General features: G+C 37.9%; 1 protein-coding gene across 2 annotated transcripts; it reads left to right on the top strand.

The window, feature by feature from the left end:
* Positions 1–3,542: 3,542 nt before the first annotated feature.
* On the top strand, positions 3,543–23,145 carry rilp (Rab interacting lysosomal protein). Of its 2 annotated transcripts, none has more exons than XM_053507452.1 (8): positions 3,543–4,256; positions 7,641–7,764; positions 9,628–9,749; positions 18,498–18,695; positions 20,155–20,315; positions 21,008–21,130; positions 21,212–21,298; positions 21,987–23,145. In XM_053507452.1, exons 1-8 carry the CDS (start codon positions 3,957–3,959, stop codon positions 22,111–22,113), a joined length of 1,242 nt encoding a protein of 413 aa, XP_053363427.1. In that variant the 5' UTR covers positions 3,543–3,956; the 3' UTR covers positions 22,114–23,145. The 2 variants fall into 2 exon arrangements, with proteins under 2 accessions (XP_053363427.1, XP_053363426.1); XM_053507451.1 differs by having other exon boundaries at positions 3,544–4,256; positions 7,638–7,764.
* The last annotated feature ends 290 nt before the right edge of the window (positions 23,146–23,435 follow it).

Below are 23,435 nucleotides of genomic sequence, written 5' to 3'. Positions count from 1 at the left end.
ATTCCATACAAAAGTGCAACTTAAATAGACTGTCCTGCAATTGTGTAAATTGGTAAAAGCTGTCATTTTGCTCCCATCAATCTGAAATGGATGGCAAGTAATAAAATCAGTATGGCAAATAAATGTATGAAATTAAGTATAGTAACTGTGTATACGTTGGTTGCTTCAAAAGTAGATATATTTTCAACATTTGGCTGTTTAAATTAATTAAGATATTGAGCCTATACCAGAAACTTTGCATAAAGTAGCCTGTATACATGATTATACAATTTCTTTATATACAGACATTGATTTCACTGTCTATTCTATGATCATATATTCTGTTTTCACAAAGAGACCATTATAAGACCTTTACAGATTTTCTTTTATCAACCAATCACAGTCCTTAAATTGCTGCATCATCCTTAGCAATGGGGTCAACCACACCTCCTCACTAAGATAAAGGTTTTTGTACTTTCCTTACTAAAGGTTGCTCTGAAAAGTTTCCTAAATCACATAGTCTAGGACTCCTCCCAGCAAGGACTTTTTAAGCTATGATGGGAACTCTCAGAGAGGATTCTAAGAACCTTTGTAAATACGGGCACTGGACTCTACTGTTGTGTACATTTCTCTTCTATCCTTCCTCAGTTTCTCATTTCTTGTTTTTATTATTGGATCAGTTAATCATTGTCTTAAATGAAACTGTTAAATGTTTGTTGGCACTTATCTAAAAGGTATTTTCTGCATGCTCAAACACATTGCTTATGGGTCATCTACAGCCCAAATGAACAACCTGCAATTTCTAATGAAACAATTTCAGATTTTAAATTAAGTGGACTGGATTAAAACTTAACTTTTATTCGGTCATGTTTGACCCACCCTTTTTCATTTGGTTTCTTTAAAGAAATGTTCTCAAAAGGAAATCTAAATGACATTTGGTGGCTAGTGGTAATACTAAGGTTAAAACTTAAGTAGCCAACTGTAGTTCAGGTTAATGCATGTACTTCATATACTTCATATACTTCACTATTAAAAAAAGTTGGTTTGGATTAATACTACTATTTATCAACAGTTAGTGGCTAATTTAGAGTCTGTTATGGCATGTTGCGAGACTGCTAGTAAACATGTCTTTGTTGTTTTTGTTGTTATGAAAACGCAACATAACTCATCCAGTGTATGAACTGTGACGAGCGATAAAATTGTGATATTAAATAAATCACAGTGCTAATTAAAATTGACACCTAGGTGTATCAAGTGGTCCCTGGTAATTCCATTATTTCACGTAACCTAACTCAGTAGTCCTTTGGTCTATCTCTCTTACCTCCAACTGTGGTAGTACACTCTGTATCTGTACACTCTGCTCTAACAGGTCAGGTTCCAAAAAAAAAGGCCATCTTCAGTGCCGTGTGTGATATCAGCACAAACGCTAACCATTAACTTGTCGCAGGAATAACACAAATAGATCAGCAACAAAAAAATTGGCACCAACCTTCAAAAGCATATCAAAATACGCAGGTAAATATTTGGCCAGAACTATGTGGACAACCATCCAATCGCACCAATGTACATGTTTTGTTTTTTTTTTGGTTTAGTTTTTTAAATCCTAAACCAGGAATTATAATGTGGAAATGTTATAAATGGTGTTATAACTGTTATGTTAATTTCAATTAATATGGGACGGCCTTACACCAGATTTCAAGAGTATTAAGTCAGACTGATTTTTGGCAAGGAGGCCTGGCATGCGGTCAGTATTTCCGTTCCAAAAAAGTGTCCAGGGATCATCATCAGCATGGACTTTACCTTATGCACAAAGGTACTGCGTTTCTCGAACAGGTTTGGCCACTTGGTTCCAGCTGTGGGAAATTACAGCAAACAGTTACATTGTTTACAATTGTACAGGATTGTGTAATTTTGGTCAGTGTAAATATATTTCATGTGTTATAGACTGGTGTTTCCCTTTAAATCATATAAAAGCCTTATGTCAGGAAATAGTCTAGGCTACTCAAGAACATTTCTGGCTTTTACACGCCTACATTTTAAGAAGTTCCTCTTTCATAGTGCTAATTTCTGTTAGTGTAAATAAAACATCAAGTTAATGACATTAGTTAATTAAGTAACACCAACAGCAATCAGTTGTAATTTGAAGACATAAAGGTCAGCTGATCTTCAATAGTTTTTGCAAGAACAGTATTGTTAAGTGCATTTGCAAAACCCATCCAGCACCATAATGAAACTGACATTCATGAAGACCATCCCAGGAAAGCAAGACTAAAACTTACCTCTGCTGCAGAGAAGAAGTCCATTCAGAGTCACCAAATCCTTATACAGTACTTGCCCATTTTTTCTGCTTTCTAACACATCAACTTTGTTCACTTGCTGTCTAATATATCCTACCCACTTCCAGCTGGCATTGTACAGAGAGTGAATCAGAGCAACTTAAACTCAACTCAGGGATGTTTCTTGTCAACACATACCAAAAGTGATCCAAAAGTGAAAAACTGGTGAAGTAGGAACAGGGTCATGGGTAACCAAGTCTCACTGATCCACGTGGTGAGTAAAGGCTGGCTCATGTCATCTGATACAATAGAAGACAAACTCACGAGGCAGGGTACACCCTGGACAGGGTGCCAATCCATCGCAGGGCACATACACATTCATACACACACTCATACTACAGGCAATTTGGGGAACGCCAATTAGCCTAACCTGCATATTTTAGGACCGTGGGATTAAACTAGAGTACCCGGAGGAAACCCATCAAGCGGGAATCAAACCCGGACCCAGGAGGTGCAATGCAATCGTGCCAACCACTACACAAACCGTGCCGACACGGAAGACATACTATAGATCAGAGTTGTTACAGAAATGTGTCAGAACACACGGATTATTAGAGGGAACAACTCAATATTAGGCGGGTGGTTTTAATGTTATACATATTATGTGTACTAAATTCTACTTTACTCACTCACTCATCTTCTATACCACTTTATCCTGCATTTAGGGTCACGAGGACCTGGAGCCTATCCCAGGAGGCTTAGGGCACGAGGCAGGGTACACCCTGGACAGGGTGCCAATCCATCGCAGGGCAGACACACACACTACAGGCAATTTTGGAAACGCCAATTAGCCTAACCTGCATATTTTAGGACTGTGCGAGGAAACCGGAGTACCCGGAGGAAACCCATCAAGCGGGAATCGAACCCGGACCCTGGAGGTGCAATGCAATCGTGCTAACCACTACACAAACAGAAGACATACTGTAGATCAGAGTTGTTACAGAAATTTGTCCGAACACATGGGTCATTAGTGTTTTGGTGGCAAAATGGGGGAACAACTCAAAATTAGGCAGGTGGTTATAATGTTATATATATATATATATTATTTATTATACTAGATTCTACTTCATTTAGTTTGTTTTTTTTTTGGTGCAAGCAAATGGTAATTTGTATGTTTTCCTTCTTTCTCTTTTTTTTCTCTAGAGAAAACCCCTGTACATTCCCTCTGAAACTGCGACACACCGCCTACAGCTCTGAACACACGACATGAGCAGTATTGGTCAGGAGAGAAGGAGGATCCAGACATGGGGAAATGAGCCAGGATGTCTTTACAGCGAGCCCTTGTGCTGTGTGTCGTGTGGTGTAGGAGTGCTTCATGCAAACACTGGAGCTGACTTGTGTGTAGGTGTAAATATAACAACAAGCTGCATGTTAGAACCTAACCTGTCTACTGGATCGGATCTGATCAAGCAGGAATCGGCCCTGACACGACTGGAGCTCATTAAATAAGCCCGGGATTTAGAAAGTGATAAATTCATTGGGTGACACTGTGGTAGACTTAAACTGAAACCGAAAAAACCACATTCTCGGAATAGCGCTGAAATGTCAGACTGCGGCTGAGGCGTGTGTGTGTGTGTGTGTTCGGAAGAGTCTAGTTAGTTTCTTCTCCTTCTCGGCACTTGTTGTTTGGACTCTGCTGCGATGGAAACCACTGAAGAGGGCAAGAAGTTGGACGCGTGTTTTGAGAAGAGCGTTTCAGCTCTCACTGTGGACGACGTGTACGACATCGCCAAGCTCATCGGCTCCGACGTGGAAAAGCTGATCGACAGTTTTGGCAAAACAAGTGTCGAGAGTTTGGTGCCTAAAATAGTGAAAGTGCTGGAGCTCCTGGAGAGATTCACCGTCGGCTACCACACACACATCTCGAAAGAGGAGAATCTGCTGAGGGCGCTGGAAACACTACAGGTTCAACAGCACGACTCGAACAAGACGGACACTCGGGTAAAGACACACACACACACACACACGCGCGCGCGCGGTGCGACATTACAGACTGTTACAGTTTGACAGCCACGTTTTGTTTTAACACTTATAGCAATTATATCTTTAATCTTTAAGGCAGATCTTAATCTCTGATCTTCAAGGCAGAAGCGCAAATGCCTCCATACTTCCTCTATATGTGCCCTCTGTAGGGTAGAACACAACCCTCTCCCTGTAATGTACAGTAGGACGCCATGTTGGATTACGCAATATTGGGTCTATTCGATTTTTTTAATTTACCCCAAATAATTAAACTCAACATTCATGCAAAATGTAAATGTTTATAAGGGTGAAGCATTTTGAAAAGTAAAATTTTCACCCCCCCCAAAAAGGCAATGAAATAAAACTAAATAAATAAAATAAAAATCATTAAATAGGCAAAAATACATAGAGACCACCTGCCTATTTATTTTATTTTATTTATTTAATTTTTATTTTATCTTGTCTACGGTTTCCTTCCACAGTCCAAAGACATGCAGAATAGGCTAATTGACGTTACCAAAAAAGTTTGTGAGTGTGTGCATGCTTGTCCCCTGCAATGGACTGGCACCCCATTGAGGGTCTTGTGCCTCTTGTTTTGTGCCCCAAGTTCCCTGGGATAAGCCTCCCGCCACCCTCCATGATCACTGGTATAGAGAACAAATTTGACATAACAGTGTAACATTTATATGGGTGCATCATGTTTGTTGTCTACCCCTGTTGAGGAGGCGCCACAGTGGACTATCCGATCTGCACAAGAGACTAGGTTTTAGGCCAGATGCCCTTCCTGATGCAAACCTCCAATTCTATTTGGGTTTGGCACCGGCACTGCATCCAGTGGCTGAGGTTTGGTCATTGGGTGGGAACTGAACACTGGCTTTTTCCGCATGGCAGGAGAGAAATCTACATGCGTTAATTATATAAATAAATATATTTTTTGTATTACTACAGTCTCCAAAACTGTTTTATGTGTCTTAATTTAGTGTATATTACATTTGTTCTTAGCCAGAATGTCACCAAAGAGTAGTCTATTTGAATTGAGTGTTGAGGTTGTAAATGTGTGACTGATTTTCCTCACAAATTTGAACTGTTTCCAAAGCAAACCAGTCTCTTTAATTTTACCCCAGCCTTTTACTCTGTAGATGAGTACTGGACATCTGTGTAACACTGGGGATGTCCAATGTGGTCATATATAAAAAAGTCTGTAAAGTTCTAGAGTCTAGCTATTTCACCCAGGGGAACGCAACGTTCACACCCCTTTTAAATCTCACCCCTCTTTAAATTATAGTCATAATGTTTACATACTCTTTTAAATGTAAACATTATGACTATTAGGACCTTTACTGTAATTGACAAAAGTGTTATAATATTTACTAAATAAACTGATCTGCATAAATGTATAATTATAAAAGATTCCCCTATTATTCCTTACATAACTAGCATTTTATTGAATTACATTCCAGAACAATTGACAGCTAGGTTTGCAAGTAAAAGCATAAAAGTTGTGGTAACTATTAACCTATTTGCTGTGAAAGCTTAATATTATTTGCTGTTAAAAATGACCTGTTTGGGAGTGATGGTCAGGTACCCAAAAGCTTTTGGCTGTATAGTATAGTGCATATTTTTGCTTTATATAGGCTGTAGTCTTAGACATGGTACATTTTTCATGAATATAAGGTTTGTCCTAACTGCATATCCCATAGCTGTTCTAATAAAGACTCGTCTGGGATTTAACTTGCTGGAACTAAAACAAACTACCAATGACTGTTTTAATAAAAAAACATACTTGTTGTGTACCAATATAATAACTTTCTCGATGTATTGCACTATTTTTAAAAACATCTCTGTACATAGTTTCTTTAGAAATTCTTCATGTCATTTGTATAATCCTGTATGTTTACTTCACTTACAATATCTTATTAGTATTACTACATTTATTTCTGTTATATAATTCATTAATAGTTGTTTATGTCGTAATTATAAACACAATGTCCTGTTTGTGTGTGCTGTATAATAGACAATGCATTACTACTTTGCCTGCAAGAATAAGCACTTATAAAAGGGATTTACACTTATTAAAGGGATTTACCTCAACTCAATAACATGAGTTGAGGTAAATCCCTTTAATAAATACTGTCATATCTCTTTGTTGCGGTTGATTCTGTTATTGCTTTTTTTTTGTTCCTGTATACTGTATGTTTATAAAACTCATATCAACCTGGTCTCTTTTTGCTCTGCTAAACATGAAAATATTAATGCAGTGCTTAAAGATGAATTGTATAAATTGTAATCATTTTTATGTTTATGGAAAACTGAATAATAAGCCGGGAAGAAGTTAAATATGTTTATACAGAATAAAAATATTACATATAGTATTTTATCACATACAAGGTGCACTAAAAGGATCTACAGTATAGGGTCTGGATCCATTGGTGAAATGAAAGAAAAGAAATGTATGAATTACAGCCAAGGGTTTGACTTTATTTGGACTTGTGTATGCACAGAATTTAAGAACACTGAACATTCCCATGTATCAGAACTGATGTTGTTACATGCAGAGGTTATGTCCTTTATGTCCCGCTGAATTGTGCTGACCAGGGGGAAAGTGGTGACTCAGGCAGTTGAGGCCCTGAATTGATTGGAGATCTGAGGGGCACTAACTGCCCATGGGCAAGGCCATTAACCCTATGCCCATATATAATACCTAGCCACTGGGATGTGGTGCTAGTCCCAAACCTGGAGAAAATGGGTGGGATTACGGCGGTATTTATGGTAGAATCTCTTCCAAATCATTAAAGATCTAGTAATCTGATGTAGTGACCTGGAAAAACAGGGAAAAAGCACAAGGGAAAAAAAACTTCAGACTTCAGATAACCCTAAAGAAAAAAGATCAAGCAGTGTAAGGTTTGATTCTGTTCAATCTTCTATTATTAGTTTCAAAGCCATCTTCAGTCTAAAATAAAAAGATATTTTCATAAATGAAAAAAAAAATGTCTGTTTATCCAGACTTTTGGTCCACCCTGTATTTAACAGTTAAATTCTTTATCAAAAAAGTTTTGCTTTCCCATGAGCTGTTTTTTAATTTTTTTTACAGTTTTAATACCACAGAATTAACATATGCAAAAAGCCCAATTGCAGTCCCCAGATTCATTCAACATGTGGCAATAATACTATACAAACTAACTCAGCTGAATATTGAAATTACAACATTGTAAAATTCAGCTTCTATACAAACAACTCCAATTTTTCAGTGTGATTCGGGTACGGCAAGTCAAAACTGTTTACTGTCTTGAATCTTCCTTCAGAGTCTCTTCCAGCATTGACTGACATGTGTGTGTGTGTTTGTGTGTGTATGTATTTCAGCAGGAATGGCAGCTAAAGGAGCAGAAATGCAGGCTGGAGAAGGAGGAGTTGCAGAAGGAGCTGCAGCAGCTACAGGAGGAGAACCAAGAACTCCTGGGTCGCCTGCAGAGCTCGCTCTCTAAAGAAGGTGAACTGGACAAACACGTGTACAGCACTTCTAGCATTCCATTATATTAAGATGTAGTTAATTTTTTAAAACCTCATGTTTGACAAAGACTTAATATTCAGGAGATGGCGAATCTCTTGTGCAATGCGTCTGGTCATGAAGGACACTTGTGCCTACTGCACAGGCATACCATGCCCTGATGTTTACTGCGTGTTTAGTGATATATTTCAACTGCTTTGTGTTTAGTCACATGTGTAAGCTGTGTGACTCACCATAGTGTGCTGTTGAGTGTAAGTAGGCGTAAGTTTGTGTAAGTTTGAGTATTACATGTAATCATTTTAATTTATTAGTTATTAGTATTAGTTATTATTATTGTTTAAGCATTATTGGTGGAATTTAACAACTTTAATAAAATAGTTTATAGTTCATGTTAAGGTATTTTTGTAGAAGAAGGCACTGTTTAAATTATGGTCTGTGAGAATCATAAAAACATTCCAGATGCAGATTATAATATTAACCCAGTGGTATTTCTTTAAAGGGGACATATTATGCAAAATTCACTTTTTAGCAATTTTAAACTTTAAGTTTGGTCTACAGCAGCAATGTGGTGTAATGGTTAGCACTTTTGCCCTGTACCTTCAGGGTCCGAGTCGATTCCCATCTCTATGTGCACGGAGTTTGCATGTTTTTCCATTGCTTGGTGGGTTTCCCCTTGGTACTCTGTTTCCTCCCACAGGCCAAAGAATTGCAGATTAGGCTAATTGGCGTTCCCAAATTGCCTGTAGTGTGTGAATAAGTGGGTAAGTTTGTGTGTGCCCAGCAATGGATTGGCACCATGCCATAAATACAGGATAAGGAGGTATAGATGATAAGTGAGTGAGTGAAGTTTGGTCTACAGTGTGCGTGAACACACAACTGTTACAAAAAATGAGGAAATCTATTATTTGCGACTGAGGTAGCTCAAGCGTTAAGATGTTGGCCTACTGAGTGGAAAGTGATCAAAGTGTCTCTTTTGGGCCCCAGTACATGGCGTTTAACCCCCCAGCGCTTAGATCTATAATAAGATGACTATAACTTACTCTGGATAAGGATGTCTGCTAAATTCTGTAAATGTTTATCTTCTTTTCATATTTTTATTGACTTGGGTTTAAACAGGCAAATCATATTTCCCCCCATGGTACGCTTTCACATAACAAGAGACCCTCCCCCAGCTTAATGTTCTGCTCTGTCATTCTCTAGTTACAATTTTAAAAGCTTCAGTAAATAATGTAGGTTAGCAAGAAGCAGCTAACTGCTGTTGGGTAGCTTTTAAGAAGGGCTAGGTTAGCTGTTAGCAGTTAATGGCTAACCTAGTGATCTTAAGCTCTTAAGAAGGGTAGTTAAAGAGACACGATTCGTCTTCTACAGCTGATCCAGAATGCGGCTGCGACTGGTCCCACAATCTCTCGCGGATCGAGGAAAACATGTATCTTGACTATTTTCCCTCCTAGCTCCTTGGGGGTGGAATGAACTTCCTCTTAATGTCTGCACATCACGTTGATGTGATGAATTAGTGGCAATCTTTTACGACTAAAGACCTTCTTAGGCATTTGGGTCAAACTCCATCCCCCATGCCAGGCTGATGTCACTTCTAGTTATTAAACTAGTAAACCAGTTTAAAGATATAACTTTGATGGAAACTAAGTTTTTGATAAAAGTTTTAACTTACTGAGGATGTTAATGTAGCATAGCCAGTCTACCTACTGGCATGTTTTAGAAGGTTAGTGGGAACCTGGAAAACTTGAGAAACTCTCACCGAAATGCAGGAAAATGCAAAACTCCACACAGATATTAACCTGAACCCATAACCTTGGAGCTGTGACCATTTGACCATTTTCCCCTCAGACCGTACACAGCGTCAGGAGAGAGAGGTGATGCTCAAACTTAAAGAGGTGGTGGATAAACAGCGTGACGAGCTCAGAGCCAAAGTGCAGGAGATATCCAAGATGTCTAAAGAGGTGGAAGCGGTATGGCAACAAACACACACAAACACACACGCTTAACTATACACCACATGGGATGTATTTGAGTTAGTTAAGATCAATTTTTAACTAAGAATTAACTACACTCGACTTCCGGTTAGCAGCCACATGGAGTAGACGTGTAAGTTAGGTGCTCCGACAATTTTACATTCCTTCACTCCCTTATTCGTTTCTAAATGCTAAACTAAATCTTTAGGATACAATAACTTTGTACTCTTCCCCACGGTTACATACTTTTCACATTTAAAATGGCTACAAGGAGTGTTAAGGCCGGGAAAAAAGACGACACTGTGACCCCTCTAACAGTCGAGGCCATCTCTGCGCTGTTAGATAAACAACGTGAAGCGTTAGTGGCTGAATTTAAATCTTCGTTAAGTTTACTGGAAAGTAAACTGGACCAAATTCAATCCCAAGTAGAGGACCATGGACAGCGCTTACCTTCGTTAGAACTCGCTACAGATGACCTGAGCCAGCGTGTGAGCGAGTTAGAGAACATCTGCTCCGGACTTCGGGAAAACAACACTAAGTTAACGGCCAAAGTCGTAGACCTAGAAGGCCGGAGCAGGAGACAGAACCTGCGTGTCCTGGGTCTTCCGGAGGGTACTGAGAGTGGACTCCCTACCGAGTTTTTCTCGAAGTTTCTGTGCGAGGTGTTTGGAAGTGAAACGCTCCCATCCCCGCCTGAGATTGACAGAGCCCACCGCATACCTGCATCCAAACCCGCTTCAGGTCAGCGACCTCGGCCCGTCATTCTCCGTGTGCACCGGTACCAGGTTAAAGACCTTCTGGTTCGGGAGGCTCGGCGGAGAGGGAAGCTGGAATACCGCGGTCAGCAGGTTCGTATCGTGGAAGACTACGCTCCCGAAGTTTTAAGCCAGCGAGCCGAGTATAGAGACGTTATGTCTGAGTTATACAACCGTGGACTCCGGCCTTCTCTCCTGTATCCAGCACGGCTCCGGATCACTCTCTCTACCGGACAGAAGAAGTGGCTTCGCTCGGTAGAAGAGGCGCAGAAACACATAGACAGTCTGCCGAAAACTACCTAGTGCACTATAGTTTTATTTCTTTTTAATACTACAATTCTCAGGAAAGTACCCTTTTTAACTTTAAATCCAGCCATTTTTACGTTTTTTCCTGGTAAGAGTATTGTGTTAAACACGTGTAGTTGTTGTTGGTTTTCTATTATTATTTTCTCTATTTCTAGTCACGTGTAATTTACATGTCTGTTTATTTTTTTAGAGTTACAATGTGACGTGGGGGGAGGGGGGTTGTTTTGTGTTTTTCTCTTATTGAGAGATTTCAGTATTGGAGTGGGGAAATGTTTTATTTATATATTTAATTCTTAGTTTTTGTAAACTGTGTCGGAGCAGAAGATGGTGTGGTTAGCGGCAGGAAGATTGGTTAGGTGGAAAATGGAAGGATGGAAGAGCTTGCTGCTTTGTTTCCTAGCAGCTATCTTTGTTTGTTTGGGTGTAGTGGGGTGTGTGGGGGAGGGGTGTGTGGGGCAGGGGTGGGGGTTCTCCAAAGCCAGTATTGTGTTAGTTCAGTATACACGGTGTATCTTTGATAGGTTGCTCTGTGTTTTACACTTCTGTTTTAGGACTGACGCTGGGCATTTCATTATTATTTATGTTTATCTACCTGCATCTCCTCTCAGGGAGAATGAATAGTTCTTTAAACTTTGTGAGCTGGAATGTTAAGGGTTTAAACCATCCGGTCAAAAGAAGGAAGGTGCTCTCACACCTTAAACAACTTAACACTGCCATCGCATTTTTACAAGAAACTCACATTCGCAGTTCCGATAATTCTCGTCTTATGTCGCGTTGGGGAGGGCAGCACTACCACTCGACCTTTCAGGCCAAAGCTAGGGGTGTCTCAATTCTCATTAATCCAAACATTTCTTTTGAGCAGCATAATATTATTGCAGATATACATGGTCGTTATATCATTGTTTCAGGGAAGTTATTTAATACTAATGTAGTGTTGGCTAATTTATATGCCCCTAATTACGATGACGTTTCCTTCTTTGAACATTTCTTCTCTGTTCTACCAGATCTGAGCTCATACTCTCTCATATTAGGGGGAGATTTTAACTGCTGTTTAGATCCATCACTTGACAGGTCATCTCCCAATCCTATACCTCTGAGTAAATCCGCCATGCTACTTCAGTCCTATCTTTGCAGTTTTGGTATCTCTGACATATGGCGCTTCCTTAATCCAAAAAAGAGAGAATACTCCTTTTTCTCACATGTTCACCATACTTTCTCCAGAATTGATTATTTCTTTTTAGATAATCAACTGATCCCCATGGTTAGCTCCTGCGCTTATCAGAGCATTGTGATATCGGATCATGCACCAGTTGTTATGTCTATAAAGCTCCCCAATCTTCCTCAAATTAATAAACATTGGCGCTTTAATTCTTCATTATTGATAGAGAATGATTTTAAAAAATTTATGGAAGACCAGATAGTTTTTTTCTTGAACACAAATGAAACACCTGAAGTGTCATGTTTAACTGTTTGGGATGCTCTAAAAGCCTACCTCAGGGGACAGATAATTTCGTATACTGCAAATATGAAAAGGAAGGCATATAAAGAACGAAAAGATTTGACCAACCAAATTAAAGAAATCGATCAGCAGTATGCTCTATTTAAAAACCCTGATCTGTATAAAAAACGCATAGAATTGCAAACTAATTTTGAACTCATCTCGACGCATGTAATCGAATGCCAATTATTAAAGAGTAGGAGCCAATTTTACATTCATGGTGATAAATCTGGGAAACTTTTAGCTAATCAGTTAAGAGGTTTTAGAGCACAACAACACATTACAAAAATTCAGATGGAGGATGGTACCATTACTACCGACCATTCTAAAATTAATGATGCATTCAAGAATTTTTATTCTCGATTATATACTTCTGAGTTTCCAAAGGACTGTAATTCACTTGAGAATTTCTTGAATCAACTAGATATCCCAACACTGTCCCCTGATTTTAGATTAAGATTAGAAGAGCCCATATCACAAGAGGAGATTAGTTCCGCTATCTCATCATTGCAATCTGGTAAGTCCCCGGGTCCTGATGGCTTCCCTGTAGAGTTTTTTAAATCTTTCTCCTCATACCTTGCACCACAACTAGCTTTGGTTCTTTCTGAATCTTTTAAGCAAGGTAAGATGCCTGCGTCATTTAATGAGGCTCGCATCACTCTTATAGCAAAGAGAGATAAAGACCCAACAGAGTGCTCTTCATATAGACCAATCTCTCTTCTCAACGTGGATGTTAAAATCCTTGCTAAAGTCTTGGCTCGAAGATTAGAGATTGTTTTACCCTCTATTATATCTGAGGACCAGACCGGTTTCGTCAAAAATCGCTTTTCTTACTCTAACATTCGACGTCTTATGGATGTCCTGTACACACCATCAGAGGGGATCCCTGAGTGTGTCCTTTCTTTAGATGCTGAAAAGGCTTTTGATCGTGTGGAATGGGAGTATTTATTTAGGGCTTTAGAAAAATTTAATTTTGGTCCAAGTTTTATTACTTGGGTTAAATTATTATATTCAAACCCTACTGCCTCAGTTCTGACAAATGCTCAGCAGTCCCAACCATTCAGCCTTCAGCGGGGAACTCGTCAGGGGTGTCCTCTTAGCCCATTGCTCTTTAACCTTGCCATTGAGCCACTAGCAATTGCATTCCGCAGTTGTAGGGATATATCTGGGATTTGGAGGCAGGGAGAAGAACATAAAGTTTCCCTTTATGCAGATGATCTTCTACTTTTTATATCAAATCCAATCTCCTCCCTTCCACCTGTGCTGTCATTGCTTAGTGAATTTAGCTACTTTTCAGGGTATAAATTGAATTTGCGCAAAAGTGAACTTTTTCTGCTTAATAATACAGCAGTAACAACTGGTATGTACAATTTTCCATTCAAGATAGTGAAAAATCAGTTTACCTATCTCGGTATTACAATCACAAGGAAACATAAACACCTTTTTAAAGAAAATTTTACTAGGTTGTTAACCCAAACTAAAAAGGACTTGGAAAAATGGTCACCACTGTCCATGTCCCTGGTGGGCCGCATTAATGCCATTAAAATGAGTATTCTTCCTAAATTTTTATATCTCTTTCAGTCTGTACCTGTTTTCATTCCCAAATCTTACTTTGGTGCTTTAGACTCAATTATATCCTCTTACCTTTGGAAAGGTAAACATCCACGATTAAATAAGTCCCTACTTCAAAGATCTAAAAGAGATGGTGGCATGGCTCTGCCTAATTTTCGCTTTTACTACTGGGCAGCAAACATTCGATCTGTCATCTTTTGGGCATATTTTCATAACCAACCTAATCGGCCTGCCTGGGTGGAAATGGAGATAAAGTCTGTCAAAAATCTCTCTGTCTCTGCACTTCTTGGATCTGCACTCCCCATCCCCTCAATAAAATTAATCAATAACTCAGTTGTTAGGCACACCTTGAGAGTATGGGCTCAGTTCAGAAAGCACTGCGGTCTTCTGGGCTTCTCTCTGTCCAGTCCTATTGTCTCTAACCATCTCTTCCAACCCTCCTTACATGACTCAGTGTTTCAGGAATGGTACAACAAGGGTATCAAGCTTTGCAAAGATCTGTTTGTTGACCATAAGTTTGCATCGTTTGAGCAGCTTTCTGAAAGGTTTAACCTACCCAATTCAAACTTTTTCAGATACCTGCAAGTAAGACACTTCATTCGCTCTTTAATACCGAACTTCCCTGAAGCTCCTGCTGCAAATATTATAGATAATCTCCTATGTTTGTCCCCACTGCGTAAAGGCCTAATATCCACTATTTATGGTGGATTGATGGGTTTGAGTTACACCCCTTTAAGTAAAATTAAAACTGCTTGGGAGAAAGATTTAAATCTCTCGCTGTCAGATGATACTTGGAATTCAATTCTTTACCTTGTCAATTCAACTTCCTTATGTGCTCGCCACTCTTTATTACAGTTTAAGGTTGTACACAGGGCTCATTTCTCCAAACTTAAACTTTCCCGTTTTTACCCAGACATTGATCCTTGTTGTGAGAAATGTAAAAGTGGAGAGGCGTCTCTTATTCATATGTACTGGACATGCCCGAATTTGGAAAAATTCTGGAGGGATGTTTTTAAAACCTTGTCGTACATATTGAAATGTAACCTTGAACCAGATCCTCTGATCGCTCTCTTTGGTGTCACTGGAGAGGAAGACAAGCGTTTAACTCCAGCTAAACAGCGTTTGTTATCTTTTGCGACACTCCTGGCCAGGCGTTCTCTTTTATTCAAATGGAAGGATGCCACTTCACCCACTCACGCCCAGTGGCTCAGAGATATTATGTCTTGTCTGTCCCTGGAGAAGATCCACTATTCAATCCATTATCCAGACTTAAAATTCCAACAGGTGTGGGGGCCCTTCCTTCGCTTTTTTCATATACATCTATAGTTTGATTCCTTTTCTATTTAATCGTTTGTTTGTTTGTTCTCTTTTCTCTTTTTGTTGTTGTACACAAAACTAAAAGACTTCCAGCTCCAGGTTCTTTTTTCTTTTTTTAGTTTCTCTCCTTTGTTGTGCCTGGCGTCTAGCCTTTCCTTGTACTTGTAAAGCTGGCTTGGAGCTAGGGAGGGGTGGGGTGGGTGTTATAGGGATTTATAAGGAGGTTTTTAACATTACATGTCTACCCTGTAATATCCCTGTTATAAAATCAATAAAAATATTGTTGAAAAAAAAAAAAAAAAAAAGAATTAACTACAGACTTAAGCACTGGTTGAGCAGTAGTGCTCGAGGTGTGTGTATGAACTGGAGTTTGGTGTGTCTCAGGTATTGGCTGTGTGAACAGTTCCCAAAATCTGTACCTTGATAAAATTATTTCTGTAGACTTTATGTATTTGTTCTGCAAAATATTTAAGGTTGTACTCCATTACTGTCGGGAGCTTGTCAATCATTACTCAGTACTTTGAAGTTGGAGAAACTGGCTGGGATAAAATACCCCTTTATCACTTTTAAATTAAAGCCAACCAATCATAATGCATTGTCCTTTATAACTGTAGCTGTCTGTCTACAGTAGCTGCAACCACATGCATTTCATACATTGGATATATTCTGTTAAACAACAAGTACTTATTTAGATCTACTCAGGTAGAAATGTAAATATAAAACTTCCACTATTAGCATGTTTTTTTTTTTCTCGTATTTTTCCCAGTACTGGTTATCGCAATATCGCAATATGCCCTAAATGCAATATTCCACCCTAAAATTGTTTTAAGCAGACAATTTTAACCAATTTAGCTTTTGCCTGCCTTACTGAACACACACATTACAAAAATTCACTGCAGATCCTCATGGCGGGGCTTCTAGTTTGTCACTTTCCTAAAGAAATGTTCTCTTTAATATTATGCTATAAAAGGATTATTTTACGGGTTGGCATTAATATGGAGAAATAATTCAGTAGATGACTAGAGGGATATAGTCAGGACTCGATTTGAGGGGGGATGCATCCCCCCCCTGTTGAAAAAAATGACAAAAACCATCCCCTCTGTAAAACCACCATCCCCCTTACCATCCCCTTTACATTAATAATGCTGTGTATTATGTAAAATTTCTCATGAAAATTAAATACATATGATCTATGTATGATCATCTACGTACTATAAACAACGGCGATTAGCTGGTCAGAATTCAATATGCTATCTCATCTTACTCCTTGCAAAATTTAAAGCCAATCACTTTTCCCCATTTGCTTGTTCCCCAGCTTAAGCGCAACACGCTGCTCACAAGCCCATGCAGGTTTGCGTCATTTCGTGCTGTTTGCAATTTCTCAACAGCCAAGAGAAAAAGTTCAAGCACAGCTTTTTGACTTATTAAAAAAAAGAAGAGAACTGAAGGTATGACGTGATGAAAACGAAGAGTTTTCGAAAGGACTGACAGCTGTAATGACTATTAAAGACGAGTTCTTTACCCAATTTGTGTCATTTCATTCTCATTTTAAAGAAGAGGTTTTGTTTTTTTCATTAGATTTTGTGGCTTCACCTACATACTTGGGTACAAAAGGATCAGAAATAGATTTTTAAATGCCATAATAGTAATTTGATTCTGTGTGCATCCGTGTGTGTGAGTGAGAGAGAGAGAGAGACTGGTGAACTACAGGACTATTATATTATTCCATTACTAATGTTTATGGTTTTTTTTATCCTACATAAGAATTTTTATACTCTTATAATTCTCCCCAGATAAAAGCCATGGAAAGGATCAAATGGCTCCAAATATTAAAATTTTGTTTATATATATATATATATATATATATATATATATATATATATATATATATATATATATCCCACTTGAAAGTTTTTTACAATTTGACCACTGGATATAGTAACATGTAGGATAAATGCATTCTTAGTCTAAGAAATTCATATAATATAATGTAATGTAATGTTCAGCTTAAAGACAAGCATTTGTACTTTTAATCTAGATACACAACACAACAAAAACAGCAGTCACAGATTAATTATCAGAATATTAATTTTGATATAACTTGTCCCATATAAAGAATGACATTTTTTTTTAATTAATTTTTTTTTTTACATTTTGAGTCACTGAATAAAGCACTAATGAAGAATATGTTGGCTCACCCTACCCCAAGAATCGGAGCATAATGGCTTATGTGTGTGTGATGTTTGAAGTACTGTAGATTTCAGATTTAGCGACTGTCTCACAGCCAGCAATGTGTTTTGAGAGAATCAGATGATCAAGCCTCAGGTTACTGTGCACCTGGCAGTAAAACCCAGTCAAAGGCCAAAAGCTAAACCGAAGCGTGCCACACCTTTAACAAGAAACAAGTCTGAACAAAAGTCATTTTTCTTTTGACGTCTTTCATTTTAATTTTTTTTTTTTTTTTTTTTTTTTTTTTTACAAATGCCTATATTTGCTCTAATCTAAGAGTACTCCTATAACTTGACTAAAGTGTAAAAAAATTAATCAGAGGTAGATTTAAAAAAAATAAATAAATAAAGATGAAGTATATTTAATTTATAAAATTAGGATTTCGTATTTTATATAAAATATAAATATTTTTCATAGATAAATATGATTTCATAGATAATTATTAAATTGATTATTTATAGTAAGTTTTATGCAACCTTTATGTGTAAGATGGAAATATGTGAGATTCTGATTTTATTTAAGGAGGTCAGTCAGTTTGTTGACATAATTGAATATTCAGCTTACTTTCTCCCAGATTGTCTTGCTGTGGTAAAGCATACACAACACAGATACATGTATGGCAGGGATAGCCTCATCTTATATTTTATTATGCATTTATTGTGAAATTTATGTCAGTTTTTTTCTTCTGCTGGCTGGATAAAAAAAAACAGCATTAATCAGAGATGAAATCCATTAACAGGGGAACACGGTGACTTAGTGGTTATCGCTGGCCCCTGGCACCTCCAGGGTTGGGGGGGTCGAATCTCACTTTTCCTCTGTGTATGTGGAGTTTACACTGTGTTTCCTCCGGCAAGTTAAAGACATGCAACCTAGTTTGATCCGCATTTTCATTTTCTTTGTACTGATGTTACTGTATTTCATTAAGTAGAATGCACTCAATAATGCATGCTATTGAAAAAAGTAGATATCACATTTTACTTTTAACAGTATGTAAAGGAATTATAACATAATGTTGATTATAAGCATAAAATTAAAGTACATACATGTGTTGTGTGTTTCGTATGACAGCTTCAGGAGCAGTTGGATCGCTTTATGAAGATGAATGGAGAGCTGAGGAATAAACAGGGCATGATGCAAACTCAGCTGAAGAGCATCGCAGAGAGGAAGGTGGACCTCGAGGAAGACCTGGCGGAAAAACAGAAAGAGATACAGCGACTCGTCATGCAGCTGGAGCAGGCCAAGGCAAACACTACTCCTGTAAACACGGTAATAATTGGAGGTTTTCATATTTGCTTGTTCTGTACAGGACATTTACTGTAAATCTGTAAAAGTAAAAAGAAAAAATATATATACGTCAAGTAAAAGTACAGAAGGCTCAAATTCTTTGATTATTCTAATATATGTTATAAAAAAGGACTTAAGTACTTAAAAAGGCAGTTCAAGCATTTGCGCCTATGGTCACATGCATAGCACCCAAGGCTTTCCACTAGATTTTGTAACATACAGTAGTTGTCGGGATTTGTGTTCTTTCAGCCTCAAGAGTATTAGTGATACTGGGTGTGAAGGTCTGATGCTCAATCACTTCATCCAAAAAGTCAACAATATGGTTGAGGTCAAGGTTTTGTATAAACCACAGAAGTTCTCCAAGCCCAACTTTGTCACACAGTGTGTTAATGGAGCTTGCTTTGTGCACAGGGACAATGTCATGCTGGAACAGTTTCAGTGCTCATAGTTCCAGTAAAGCGTAATCTTAATCCTACAGCATACACAGACATTCTATAAAAGTGTTTGCTTCCAAATGTGTGGCAGCAGTTTGGGGAAGAAACTCATACTGTATGGATGTGACGGTCTTTCGTTTTAGCTCAATGACAAGAGATAACATTTTTGGATCTCAAATACCCCATTCACCACCACCACCACCACCAACAACAACAACAACAACAAAAAACATGAACATGACATTTAAGTGTATTTTATCAAGGTTTTACAAATGTGCCTTCTTTTAATTTGATTTTTATATATTTTGGTATTAATATTACTGTCCATCTTTCTGTCCTTCAATAAGAAGTATGATTTTTAATTTATGTTGATTGTCATCAATATAATACACCTGGTGGTACCTTCCTGAGATGAGTTTTCTTTTGTTTACATTTGTATTGTGAAACGAATTTTCCCATTGAAAATAATGTAAATGCATTTAATCTGTTCCAGCGACCCAAAAATATGTCCATTATTACCAATTTCCAACACTATAATTATAAGGTTGCATACAAAAACAACCAAAACATTTAGAAGCGAAACTCCTTTGTAAAATATATTTATAAAAAAACAGAATGTGAACTCAGGAAGTTCTTATGAATTTCTAGTGAAAATACTTATTTTATTCTTTACAGGTTTACTTGCATATGTGTGAAAAGATATTATTTCAGAGAATGGAATAAATATACATAGGGTAGAATTTGTTATAAAGCAGGTAAATAAATTATTTATGGTATATTGTCACACATCAAACACTCTACTGTTCTAGAATGACTCCAGGCATTAATGACGTTAGGGATTGTTTCAATGTGATCATTGCCAAGTCAGCGGACATGAATTAGTCATATGCTATAAAAATATTGCTGTGTCACTCTACAACAAACATCCTCTCCTTTATGAGACTCCTTTATGTGTTCTTGGTTTAAACATCAAAATCCAACACTGTTTATTGTCTTTTTTTCTTCAGAACAGCCCACCTCTTGACATGACTTATAAGGTGATCATTGACCTGCGGGACCCGAACAGGCCGTGTTTCACCAAACAGGAAGTACGAGACATTTTGTTTGAGAGGAATGAGCTAAAGGCCAATCTCTTCCTGGTTCAAGAAGAACTCGCCTTCTACCAACGGTGAGAAAACAAAAGAGAGAAATGCTAACACAGGAATTTTACAGATAGTAATGTTGGGTTTTAAATCATAAGTCCTGCGAGAAAGTTCATTAAAACAAAGTTATTAAGAAATTTATGCTCCTGAGTTTGATTCCCGGGTGATGCTGTAACCTCTGAGCGGATTGGCCGAGCTCTCCCAGAGGGGAGGGATGAGAGGTACTTAGTGCTCCCACATTAATCACGACTCTACAGCCAATCAGGGGCGTCTGTAAGCTCAAGCAAGCGGGTTGAGCGGATAGCGCTGTCCTCCGAGTGTGTTACTCTGCCCCCAACGGTGCGTGAGTAAGCAGTTCGAAAAGATGCTGTCGGTTGGTGTCACGTGGTTCTGAGGAAACACGTTATAGTCGTCTAAATTAGGGAGAAAATCGGGGGAAATGCTCATGTATTTGTGATCATGCATTTGTGATAAAATTGTATTTTTGTACAAATTTAATTCAGTATGGAAGCATGGTAGGTTAGTGGTGAGCAATGGGGGTTTAAATCTTACCTCTAGTATGTTTGTGTTGCATGTTCTTGGTAGGTTTCTTCTAGGGGACTCTGGATTTCCCCACAGCAGGCTGACTGGTGTTTCCAAATTGTCTGAAATGTATGATTGAGTGTGTTTATATGTTGGCACCCCATGTATTATGTGCTTTGCATGTGTGAAATTACAGAGAGATCCTGAATGACGAGAGATGTCCTGGCTTTCTAATGGAAGCAGTGCGTGCCGCTATAAAGAAACAGAGGAGCATCATTAAGACCAAAATGCTGGGTTTACCGGAAGACGAATGCAGCAGGTAGAATCTTGAGTTACTTTGTGTCTGTTGCAATGTAGCTACTATGATGTGATTTTTAACATTTGTATTTGTGTCCCATAGTGATGAAGAGAAAGGATCCTTGTTTGAGAAGAGAAAGGGTGAAGACTGCCCTGACAGCAAACCTCATCAAAGTCGCATCAGAAACCTGTAAGTTACTCATCTACCTGTGATTAAACTCCATAGGAATCACATCTTAGCAGGCTTTCTCATTTGAGCTACTCGTAGCTAAATGTGTTGGTTATGTAAGAAAGATGGACAATGACTTTAGAAATCGTTTTTTAAAATGGCTTTTACTTTTACCATCAAATTCGAGATAGGATCATGAATGGTTTGTCCAAATCTTATACAATCTATGTGAAACAGAAGGAGTTTGAGGTATAAAGAATTGCACATGGAAATGCAAACTTTGGGGGCCTTGTGTTAAACTTATCAGGATCCTCATTATCAGAATCCTTCAAGTTTAGTGGCTGTTGATGTCCATCTGGCCTCATATAAGCGCTTTGGGTGCTCATTTACTTAAGCGTTAATTCAACAATGTGAATGTTAGTTTACCACTGTAAATGATTATACTGTATAATAATACTAGCAAAGCTACTTGGCTAGATGTGAACAGAGTAAATATTAAAGTAAAGATTTGCAGATCTGAACAGAATGTTCTTCTGCTTTTTTTGAAAGACAATCTCTAGGTCACTTCCTCTGACCGAAGGACTCTTATCACATGTTGACATTATGAAAAGTCTTATTTTAAACTAAGGACTTTGCTTGAGGAAGTTCCTCTCCCTCTTGCTGACCCCATCTCTGATTAAAGTCATATGTTTTCTGTCTGCTTTCTTAGCTTTGGCTACCTGAGCCGCTCGGGCAGCGATAGGAGCAGCCATCAGATCAACAATACTCAGTGGGAAATCCTCAGCGCAGACGAGCATGTACCTGAAGTAGAGAACGGACCTGGAGGCTCTTCCTGAGAACCGGGATCTACCTTTATTGCAACATACATTTACGGCATAAATTAACAGAAAAATAACTAGCTAACTAAGAAACCTAATTAGCTGGCTAGCTGAGACAGGACAAATTGACATGATTTGTTCTAACATAAGTTAGACAAATGTTAATTGGTTTAACAAAATGGAGAAAAGATACATGTTTGCCTCAGAAGTTGTTTATTAAATTAAAAAAATAATACATAATATATACCATAAACCTACTGTATATGTGAAAACAAAATTAATATCTTATAAAAGAGTTTAATGTGCTATTTTTATGCAAAGAGATTATTTTAGTACAGTATGATCTTCAAACAATCAGCAAAGATAATCACCCTTGTATTCTTCTCTGCCAGCAGGGGGCATTACACTGTTTTGTACTTTTTGGTGTTTTAGCCAACTCATAAGACATTTAGCTTGTTCTTTTGAAATATTTCAATGTGAAGATGCTATTGTATTATAATTACAATCTCTTGTCAATCAAGGGGAAAGGTAAATCACTTGTTTGTATATATAAGCAATAATTTGTCCATTAGTGTTCAAGACATCTTTCGTCAGGTAAAATGTATTCTTTTGGGTTATTATTCATTTAACTACAGTAGAACCTGAATAAAGGATAATATTTTATATAGGATGTATTTTATCTTTATAATTTTGTATGTAATACAATTTATCAGCTTGGTTTTAGATATACAGTATGAGTTGCTAGTAAGGTGAAGAGCCCGTCGGTCATGAACTAGGTAAACGACTGAAATATTTGTTGAACGACTAAAGATTTAGTATATAAATAGTATAATTTAGACATAGCCTTTTTTTGTCATTAGGGAAAATCAGACAGAATAGTCGGATAGTGTTTAAAAATGAAAATACAAAGGCTATGTCTGTCCTGTCTTTACCAGCTATGACATACTGTAGCACTTATGATTTGTTCAGAGTAACTGTTGTTTATTTTTGTATGGATATAAAGTACATGTGTTTGAGATATACATCAGAATAAATCTGATTTAATGATTGAATCTACCTTGTGTTGGGAAATCTTTTATTTTTTATTTTTTCATTCTGAACTGTACTGTAGTATTGCTTTGGGTTGATTTTAATCCTTACTACACAGTGAGAGGGATGACATCTGCGTTGCTCACCCCGGGACAAGAAGAAAAAAATGATCCTCTTCCCAGAATTCTAGGTTGTGTCTTTAAACAGGCCAGTGGCTGATTGAATTGGTGGAAGCTGGCTTCATTTCCCCAGGAAACTCAGGGGGGGTTTCCCATAGACTTGGTTTAGTGCCAAGCCTGAAGTAGACATAC

Source organism: Clarias gariepinus, chromosome 11 (assembly GCF_024256425.1).
Source record: "Clarias gariepinus isolate MV-2021 ecotype Netherlands chromosome 11, CGAR_prim_01v2, whole genome shotgun sequence".
NCBI classification, from domain to species: Eukaryota; Metazoa; Chordata; class Actinopteri; order Siluriformes; family Clariidae; genus Clarias; species Clarias gariepinus.
Note: the sequence above shows the minus strand (reverse complement) of the source record. Positions and strands in the feature narration are given on the sequence as shown.

What these genes read in the sequence shown, in the direction of transcription:
- rilp (XM_053507451.1), top strand. Translation starts at nt 3,957, where the DNA reads ATGGAAACCACTGAAGAGGGCAAGAAGTTGGACGCGTGTTTTGAGAAG. An exon ending in TGTCTAAAGAGGTGGAAGCG is followed by an intron (nt 9,750 to 18,497) that starts GTATGGCAACAA and finishes TTCGTATGACAG; the next exon opens with CTTCAGGAGCAGTTGGATCG. An exon ending in CAAAGTCGCATCAGAAACCT is followed by an intron (nt 21,299 to 21,986) that starts GTAAGTTACTCA and finishes CTGCTTTCTTAG; the next exon opens with CTTTGGCTACCTGAGCCGCT.